Source organism: Rousettus aegyptiacus, unplaced genomic scaffold (assembly GCF_014176215.1).
Source record: "Rousettus aegyptiacus isolate mRouAeg1 unplaced genomic scaffold, mRouAeg1.p scaffold_m13_p_11, whole genome shotgun sequence".
Classification (NCBI taxonomy): domain Eukaryota; kingdom Metazoa; phylum Chordata; class Mammalia; order Chiroptera; family Pteropodidae; genus Rousettus; species Rousettus aegyptiacus.
The window spans coordinates 14,239,744-14,250,336 of record NW_023416286.1 but is presented as its reverse complement, the minus strand read 5'-3'; the positions used below and the strand labels follow the sequence as shown (position 1 = coordinate 14,250,336).

At 34.3% G+C, this 10,593-nt stretch overlaps 1 protein-coding gene across 1 annotated transcript in view; it reads left to right on the top strand.

Annotated features, from left to right (window-relative positions):
* Nucleotides 1–3,166: 3,166 nt before the first annotated feature.
* The window catches only part of LRRC63 (leucine rich repeat containing 63), an 82,734-nt gene continuing 75,307 nt past the window's right edge, over nt 3,167–10,593 (top strand). The window contains 2 exon segments of the mRNA XM_016123642.2: nt 3,167–3,439; nt 4,012–4,256. Of these exon segments, the coding sequence (XP_015979128.2) occupies nt 4,172–4,256 (85 nt within the window). The 5' untranslated portion in view covers nt 3,167–3,439; nt 4,012–4,171.

The following is a 10,593-nucleotide window of genomic DNA, read 5'->3' as shown; positions in this document are numbered from 1 at the left end:
ACAATCACACAATATACACAGATATCTAATATCAGCTGGGTACAGGCAGTCTAAGGAAATGACTGAAGCTAAGGAAATATAAAATTGTTTCTGAGTTTTGGGGTAGTGTGAAAAAATAACACTATTCTACCCAAGCAACATAACAAAAACAATATTAACATTTTTAAAAGCCTAAAGTAGTTAATATTATAGATAAGTAAAGCCTTTGAAAATAATTTAAAACTTTATCTCAATATCTAAAATTATAAAGCCTCAAATGAATCTTTCTAAGTGGTTTTAATAAAGTTTAAAGTTTAGCACTTGGAAAAGTAACTTATGCATAGTAAGTTCTCACAAAAAACATTCTGGAATGAATGACTGAATACATAAATATGCTTTTAAAAATAGATAGACATTGTCTTTTCATTATGTTTGAAAGGTTTTGTTTTGTTTTAATTCTATGATGCATGTTGCATGACATTTCCTTATTAGTATTTTTCTTGCTAGGAATCCCAGGATCACCCTGTAGCTTAAACAAAGGAAATAACTATCATCCTGAAAGACAAAAAGAAATAACTATCCAAAAATAATTAAGAACAGAAATAAAGTTTTTGTCTTTTCGGTGACATGAGAAGTAAAAAGTAAAGCAGCTTCTTCAAAGTATCCTTATTAATTTTTAAGAAAATATAAAACTGTTCTCTCTGCAAATGAAAACACACAAAATAAAAGTATACATTTAAGCCATTAAGCTGGTGAAAGTAAAGACATTTCCCAGCATACATAATTAAATAATCAGGTAAATTCAGATAAAGAAAACACTGTTTAGTGTCCTGGGTTACCCTGGGGTCTCAACAGTTTACTCGTGCACACTCAAAAATAACTATTCATTTTTTAAAAGAACTTTAAATACCAATAGCATATAAATACCAACTATTCTATTTTCATAATGTAAAATTTAGATTAAATCTACACTGACCAAACTTTATTAAACCTATGTTCTGTTTTCAAACAAATAAACAAATGAGAGGAGAGAGGTATGCAGAAAATTGTGAAGATTTCTAGCAACAACTTCTACACCATTCCAACAGAGCTGTGTCCTGTCACCAACAGTGAATCTGAGATTCTTCACTATTTAGGAAAATCAGTAACATTACTTGTGGAGTGCCTAGGGTTTCCTTTGCATAAAGCTTTTATCTTATTTTAGCAAAATAATAAAAACAAAAATACAGGATGTATATCCTTGAGGCTCACTAGTACCCGGCCCAATCTGCTGAAAGAGTGAAAGTGTTGTGGTTCAGTGTGACAAGATTCATCACATGGTTCTGCCAAATTGCTAAGCTAATGGGACAAATAAATAGGCTGACTGTACTGTACTTAAAATCAAAGAAAGAGCTGTATTATTTAAAGCGACATGATTTTTTTAAAAGGAAAAAAGGAAATTAAGGTAATAGTTTCAAATTTTTTTATTATTTTTAAATAATTATTACTAAATAAACTAAATATTTATTATTAAATTAAAATAATAATACAATCTATATCGAATATAATTTGTGCCTTCCAAATCCAGCTTTCATTATACATCATTTCCATAGATGAAGCATAAGATGTGTTATAATAACTGACAAATACATATAAAACACACCAAACCATGGATTTTCATAGTAATTATCTCATTTGCTTAAATGTTTGGTGCTGATAGAACTAGTAAGTAGTAGAAGACAAAATATTCACGTATATGGAGGTGACATATTAAATAGCCCTAGGTTGTGTTACTTGCTAGAAGAAATCTGCAGGAAATGAAGCCTGATGCCCGATTCCATGTGTGACAAAGCATTTTTTAAAAAGATTGTTAAGCACAGTGCTTTGATTTTGACTATGCAATATCTAACATATTTTAAATGCCAAGCACTGGCCAGTTCTTTTTCTCAAACATTTTTTATGCTTAAAAATACGAACATTTTTCACACTTAAAAAATATGCACAATAAATATTACTTAAAACAAAAACCTAGCAGTCAGATTTGCCTATTGTCAACTGTCCTCTTTCTGAGAAGCTAATCAATCTCTGAAGTAGACACAGGCAAAAGTGGAATAGATTCATGGTCTGTGGAGGCAGTCTAATTGGAGTATAGTAATCTTACAAGGAAAATAAACCATATGTTAATACTCTAAAGGAAAACAAGGTGCGTAATATTTCCCAGAGTCTGATGAAATGCTTTTTCACTCACTGCTTTAAAATGCCTGCTTGCTCCTAAGGAGAAAAAGGAAGACTTGGTTAGAAAGTAAATCTTGAAAGATCATAAAAGCTATACAGAAGTCTCTCATCTTCCAAAATCTTTACTCAAGTCTCTACACGTGTGCTTAAACAAACAAACAAACAAACAAACAAACAAACAAACAAAGAAGACTGGTGGGAAGCTCCATCTAATTTACTGAGTTGGGTTTTACACATCTACCTAATAAATCCTCTCTCGCGCTCCTTCTCCCTTAAATTTCCAGAGAAACATGCACATACATGCAAACACGCACGATGTATTGCTCACACTGTACGTACAGGTTCATCAACACTATGACAGAGGAGACAAGTCACATTACGACAATCAGAACAAATGACTGTGACACTGAGAAATGGGTTTCTTTTAAAACCTCACTTGGACTCTTACTTCCCCTATTCCTACGCAATTCCTCTTCATCCAGGAACTTTAAAGGAGCGGAAAGACAAAACAGTTCGCGTTCAAGAAAGAGAAAGAAAACAACGTTCGCTTTTCGAGGGCACTGCAAAATCAGCAACGGGACAGTCTGCGCCCAAGTGGAGCATTAAAGAATGCAAGCCTCGACCCTGGACACCCGAGTTAAGCACGGTGTAACCAAGAAAAGTAAATAAATAATAGTGATCATTGTTATTAAGAATAAAATAGTAATAACGATTATCACCACGGGGTTCCGTACAGCAGCCGCACGGAGAGCAGGCTTCGCCTTCAGCCCCTCCAGCCCACAGCCTCCCCGGCAGTCCCTCGCCAGATCTGAGTAAAAGCACTGGGCTCCCCGCACGGCGCAGTGGGGCGGGGCCGACCTCACAGGCTTCCGCCCGCGTGCGCCCCACCTTTCCCTCCCCTGCGCGGACGCCCCGCCTCACCCTCGCCTCCGGCGCCTGCGCATCCTGCAGGCAGGGTGAGTACAGGCTTCCGGTTGGTAGGACTTATTTCCTTCGCCTCAGGCTGCACCCTGTCCGGAAGTAAGGGTGGTTTGGGCGCTTTTATTCCGGGCTGCATCCGGCTGGCAGACCCTCGACCTCGTTGCCTAAATTTCGAGGAAAATGAGATAAAAGGAAAATCCGGCTGTTTTGAGGAGTCCAACGTTTCCAAACATCTCTTCAGATAAGGACGGAAATTGCTTTCATCAAGTGAGATGTACTACCAGGAAGCATACCTTGAGCGCCTGTGTGCAGTTATATTTTGGGGGTAAAACGGCCCATTTGTGCAGCTTCAAAGCTTTTTCTTCTAAACTATCAACAGAATAGTGACGTACCAAACACTTTGATGTACCAGACACATTTCTGTTTCTATCTTTCAGAGTCATTTCTATAAAGTGCTAATTGGGACAGAGATCCTGGAAAATCTTGTTATACTGAAAACTATCATGTTTTTTGGATTAAATAGTTATGGCTCAATTATAGTGGTTGAAATTTAAAATAAGTCATTACAGAAAAATAACAACTTAGATATTAGATATTGTGGGTCATAGGGGTACTTTCTCATCCTTTTGACCAAAACCTTTTTTCAGATTAAGTGATTACATTTTTGTGATAGAGAAAAAATTAAATATCATTTCTACTGCTCTGGAAAATCAGTATTTACTAGCCGAGGGAGCACTGGCAGATTGAATTTTATGCTAACATGGGAAATTTTAGAATGATCCTGATTAATAATAGCATATGTGTTTTAAAATTCTAAATTATAAACCTAAATTTTACCTAGTTTCTTTCTAGAAGTCTTAAAGAATGATTTCCTTACCTTTTTTTTTTTTTTAATAGGAATTCTGCTTGGACTCAGTATAGTATTAGTACAGAATGATTTTCATTAGATATAATCTAGATTCGAATGAATTATCTTTCAGCAACAACTTAAAGATATTCAAAAGCTTTTCAGTTCTTGACTAATAGCTGTGAAAAAAGGTGCTTATTATTAATTGAAATGCAGAATCACCCGCAACTTCTTCGAAGACCTTTACCTCCAAAACTCCCTAAGCTGCCTTTACGTAAGAAGAAAGTTCATACAGGTATGTATATTAATCGGATATGTTATTAACTTTATTTTTCATAGAAAGTTCTCAACCTGCACAGCTGAAAATCACCATAAAGACACTAATAACCAGTAACCGATAAATGTTTGTCGTAAGATGATAGTATCCAATTCAATTCTACAAGTACAGTTTATTCTCATTATTTGTAGATTCTGTAAGTGCAAATTTAACTAACTGCTAACATTTATTTGTAACCCTCAAATCAGTACATTGTTTTGTATTTTGTCTTTTTAACTCAACAATATATCATGAAGAACACTCAAAGCTGTATATAGAGCTCTTTCTCACTCCTTTTATAATATGTTGAACTGTGTGCAGGAGAGAGGAATATATAGTAACTCTCAGTCTTTCTGGATTTGCTCACACATGTTGCCATTTGAAGTTGAACAGGTACATTCTACCTTCTTATTTCAGCTCTCATACTATAAACAACTGTCCTTTTTTTCTGATCTATTTAGTGCCATGTTTTTTGAATAAGTGTACTTTGTGTTGGTGATTTCTCTGAGTAGCATATCCCACAAGCATAGTGCTGAAGGGCTGTCTAGTTTTCCAAAGTACAAGAAGGCTGCGATGCGCCTTATAGAGAAAAATATGTGTTACATGAGCTTCCTTCAGACATGAGTTACAGTGTGGTTGGCTGTGACTTCAATGTTAATGAATCAACAATATATGTTAAGTAATATAATTTTGAGACTAGAGATTTTCAGGAGCCTAACCCTGTATTATCCCTGGAAGCCACAACTCAGTGTTCATGGACACTTTATAGAACTGCTGCAAAACAAGAATTTACTATTTATGAGCACAGTGTTAGGAACTAAGGATACAATTGTGAGCAGAATAGACCATGCCAGTCTTCTTCATTAGTTATCTTCTGTGGGATCAAATAATTATATAAGAAAATATAAAACTGCCCTGTGATAAGTGCTGTGAAGTAAAGATGAACCACTTTAAAACTTTATATAACACCCTTAATCCTCTATTTCTGTATATGGTATCTATTGACTATTTATAAGCAATGATAAAATGTTAAAATATGCCTAGTCTATAACTTGATTTACAATGTTAAATTATTGCCTTCTGATCCATGGCTGTTAAAGGTGTTTAAATCACCACACCTGTATTATCTGTAATTTCCTTTCACTTTCCCTACTGACTTTTGTTATATCATTTCTATAATGAACTGAATTTCTATATTTACACAGTTCTTTAATAATAATACCCACAGTTATGTAGGTTTACTGCACAGTGCCAGGTTTTGTTTGTTTGTTTGTTTGTTTGTTTTTTGGTAGTATATCCATCCATCTTTTGCTTGAAGTTTCTACTCTAGTACAGAGTTTCTCACTATTGATGTTTTGGGCTGGATAATTGTTTGGGGGTTTTGTGTGTGTGTGGAGGGGGCTCTTCTGCTTTTGTTACTTTGGATATTTTATGATCTTGACTATTATTAATTCTATGTCCCTGAAGTCTTTTGATAGAGTTTTGCACAAAATAGTTGTTAATAATATTTGTCGAATGAATGAATTCTTAAAATAATGGAAGTGTAGTTACCAAAATAAATATTGAAACACTGAAATAAAACCCTAAACTAAATATCTACAATTTGCATACAATGCTAAATGCCATAAGGAATTAATGACACAAATGATCTGGTCCCTGACTTTTGGGATCTTTCCAGACATTTAATTAAGCTTTAAAGATGAGATACATAAAATAAGAACCTTAAATAGTAGTACAAAATGATGTAGAATTTATGTCCAATTAATAGTGCAGACAGTATTTGTCTGTAAATGTGAGAAAGCACTAGGGCAAGAAAAGGGCTTGAAGTAAGACTTGAGGAATTAGTAAAGGTGGAGTGAAATGTTTGATTATAGAGACCTGTGTAGTTTTTAATGGCAAAGGAGAGTCTATTAGAAAAGTAGAAATTTACTAGGAAAAAAGAAATCATGGGGAAATGTGTCTAAAAATAAGAAAGTATGGAACTGAGAAGACAGATATCACCTTGGGAAGCTATCTACAAATACCTCTTCACTCAATCAGAGTGTCTTCTTTAATGCTCCCATCTCATATTTACCCCTATTGAACATTTATCATTTTCTAGTATAACCGTTTGTTTGCGTAGTTTCTATACTAACTTGTGAGATCTTTGATTGTAGTAAGGTTAGTGTTGTGTGTCGTACCCTCAGCACTATGTGTAGAGCTGGCACATGGAGGTAGTAAATGTTTGTTAATTAACAAGAACAGTAAGTGTAGATTGTATTAATCAAGAAAGATGGATTGCATAAAGTTTAAGGTAGATTTCAAAAGAAGTCAATGATTTGCATTGGTTAGTAAGAGAAAGTATTCCACACAGCATGATCACCATAAGAAAAGAAGTTATAAATGAGCCTTTATGATGTCAATAATTAGAGTATCTAAGGGTTCTAGTTGGAAGGTAATGAGTCATCACAGAGCAAGGTTAGGGGAAATGGATCCAAGTCACATAGATTTTTATATACCAGACTAAGAAATCTGAGTTATCATTAATAAGGTTTAGATAATTTTGTGAAAACACGATAAGGCTATGTCAGAAAGTCAAGGGAAAAATTAAGTTGATGTGGACTAAGACAATGGCAGTGAAAATCAAAAGGGGAAATCAGGGGTATTTTTTTGATCACTTAACTATGGAGGAAGAAAAATAAAATGCAAAAGTCTCTGTGAAAGCACTTTATAAAACCACTCTATATTTGTAAGATGTTATAATACTTGTAATAGTTCTCACATGGCTCACAATTTACTAACTTGCAGTAACCTGGAACAGTGCAAAATGCCCTAGAATGGGAGTCCAAGAACATAAATTCTGGTCTTAGCTCCAATACAAATGTGATGTATGGCTTTAGCAAGTCATTTAGTCAGTGGATCTCATCTTTCTCTTCTGAAATAGCAGGATTTAATTAGCTCACTGATTTCCTTTTATAATAATTTTTTTAAATTAAGTTTATTGAGGTAACATTGGTTAATACAATTACATAATTTTCAGATGTACATTATCGGTTGGCATCTGTATATTCTATTGTGTGTTTACCACTCAAAGTCTACTTTCCCTCAGTTTCCATATATTTGATCCCCTTTACCCACTTCACCCTCCCCCTAAACCCTATATTTGAACCTCTTTACCTGTCTACCTCCCACCTCCTCCCCTACCCCACTAGTAAAAACTAATCTATAGTTCTCTGGTAATCACTAGCCTACCGTCCATGTCCATGAGTCTCTGTTTGTCCTGTCCCTTTGATACTTTTAGGTTTATATCCCATGTATAAGTGATATCATGTGATTTTCAACTTTTTCTATCTGGCTTATTTCGCTTAGCATAATTATCTTGAGGTCCATCCATGTTGTTGCAAATGGCAGTATTTTATCTCTTCTTATGACACTTCAGTTGTTTCCATGTCCTGGCCACTGTGATTAATGCTGCTATGCACATCGGTGTGCAAATATCTTTTTGCATATGGGTTTTCAAGTCTTTAGGGTAAATACCCAGTAGAGAGATTGCTTGATCAAATAGTAGATTAATTATTAGTTTTTAGAGAAACCTCCATACTGTTTTCCATAATGACTGTATGAATTCGCAGTCCCACCAGCAGTGTATGAGGGTTCCTTTTTCTCCGCATCTTCTCCAATATTTGTTATGACTTGTCCTGTTGATTATAGCTATTCTAATAGGTGTGAGATGGTATCTCATAGTGGTTTTGATTTGCATTTCCCTAATAGCTAACAATGTTGAACATCTTTTTATGTATTTGTTGGCCATTTGTATGTCCTCTAGGGAGAAGTGTCTGTTCATGTCCTCTGCCCATTTTTTTTTGATTGGGTCATTTGATTTTTGTTGTTATTGAGTTGTATGAGTTCTTTATATATTTTGAGTATTAGGCCCTTATCGGAGGCGTTGCTTACAAATATATTTTCCCATTTAGATAGTTATCTCTTTACCTTGCCGATGATTTTTTTTGCTGAGCAAAAGCTTTTTAGTTTGATGTAGTTCTTGAGTCCAGTTCCTATGTTTTCTTCTATGCATTTTATTGATTCCAGTCTTATATTCAGGTACCTTAATCCATTTTGAGTTAATTTTGGTGTATGGCGATAAAAATGTCTAGTTTCATTCTTTCGTAGGTGGCTTTTCAGTTTTCCCAGCATCTATTAAAGAGGCTTTCCTTTGTCCACTGTATGTTTTCGGCTTTTTGTTGAAAATTATTTGCCCACATAAATATGGGTTTACTTCTGTACTCTCAATTCTATTCCACTGGTCCGTGTTTCTGTATTGCTGCCAATGCCATGCAATTTTGATTATTGTAGCTTTGTAGTATAATTTGAAGTCAGGCAGTGTGATGCCTCGGGCCTCGTTCTTTTTGCTCAGGATGGCTTTGGCAATTTGGGGGCTTTTGTACTTCCATACAAATCTGATGATTTTTTGTTCTCTTTCTTTAAAAAATGCTGATGGCATTTTGATGGGGATTGCATTAAATTTGTATAATGCTTTAGGTAATATGGCAATTTTACCTATGTTGCTTCTTCCAATCCAAGAACACAGAATATCTTTTCATTTCTTTGTATCTTCTTCTATTTCTTTTAATAGGGCCTTGTAATGTTCATTAAATAGATCCTTCACATTTTTTGTTAAATTTATTCCTAGGTATTTATTCTTTTGTTGCAATGCAAAAGGAATTATTTTTTCCACTTCTTTTTCTGATACTTCATTATTAGTGTATAGGAACACTATGGATTTTTGAATGTTGATTTTGTATACAGAGATTTTACTGTATTTGATTATTGTTTCCAGTAGTGTTTTTGTGGAGTCTCTAGGGTTTTCTATATAGAGAATCATGTCATCTGCAAATAGTGACAGTTTGACTTCTTCATTTCCTATTTGGATGCCTTTTATATCTTTTTCTTGCCTGATTGCACTTGCTACAACCTCCAATGTTATATTGAATAAGAGTGGCGATAGTGGACAGCCTTGCCTTGTTCCCTGTCTTAGAGGGAAGGTTTTTAGTTTTTCACTATTAAGTATAGTGTTGGCCAAAGGTTTGTCATAGATGTCCTATATTATGTTAAGATACTTTCCCCCTATACCAACTTTGTTAAGTGTTTTGATCATAAATGGGTGCTGTATCTTGTCGAAGGCTTTTTCTGCATCTATTGATATGATCATATGTTTCTTTTTAATTTGTTTATGTGGCGTATCATGTTAATCGATATGTGTATGTCGAACCATTCCTGTGCCTCTTTGATGAAGCCCATTTGATCATGGTGTATAATCTTTTTAATACATTGCTGAATTTGGTTAAGTAGTATCTTATTTAGAATTTCTGCATTCGTGTTCATAAGGGATATTGGTCTGTAGTTTTTTTTGTGTGTGTGTTATCTTTACCAGGTTTTGGTATCAGAGTAATATTGGCCTCATAGAATGTGTTGGAAAGTGTTGTCCCCTCTTTGATTTTTTTGGAAGAGTTTGAGGAGAATAGATATTAAATATTTGAATGTTTGGTAGAATTCACTGGTGAAGCCATTTGGTCCTGGACTTTTACTTTTCGATAGGTTTCTGATGATTGTTTCAATTTCCATACTGCTGATCAGTCTATTTAGATTTTCCAGATCTTATAGTGGGTAAGGGGATCAAATATATGGTAGCTGAAGGAAATTGGAATTTGAGTGGTAAACACACAATAGAATATACAGATGTCAAATGATAATGTACACCTGAAAATTATATAAAATTGTATTAACCAACATTTCTCCATTAAACTTAAAAAAAATAAAGTTTATATGTAAAGACAAAAGACATAGAATAGCCAATACCACACCGATGAAAATGAAGGAAGTAAGAGGATTGACACTACTCAATTTCGAGACTTTATAGTAATATAGCTATAATAATTAAGACAGTGTTATATTGGGAAAAAAAAACCAGACAACTAGATCCGCGGATGAGAGTACAGAGCCAAGAAATAGACACACACAGATATAGTCAACTACTCTTTTACAACAAAAGCAAAGACACCTGGATGAAATAAGCTAATGGGGCATCCACATGCAAAAAAAAAAAAAAAAAAAAAAAAGAAAGAAAGAAAGAAAAAGAAAAAAAAAAACCCAAACCAAAACAAAACCTAGATTAGACTTATACTTTTCAGAAAAATTAACATAAAAGAATCATAGGCCTAAAAATACAAATGCAAACTTATAAAACTTCTAGGAGAAAATAGAAGTGACCTTGTGTTTGGCAATGACTTTTTAAATATGACACCAAAAGAACAATTTGTGAAAGAAAATTTGATAAATT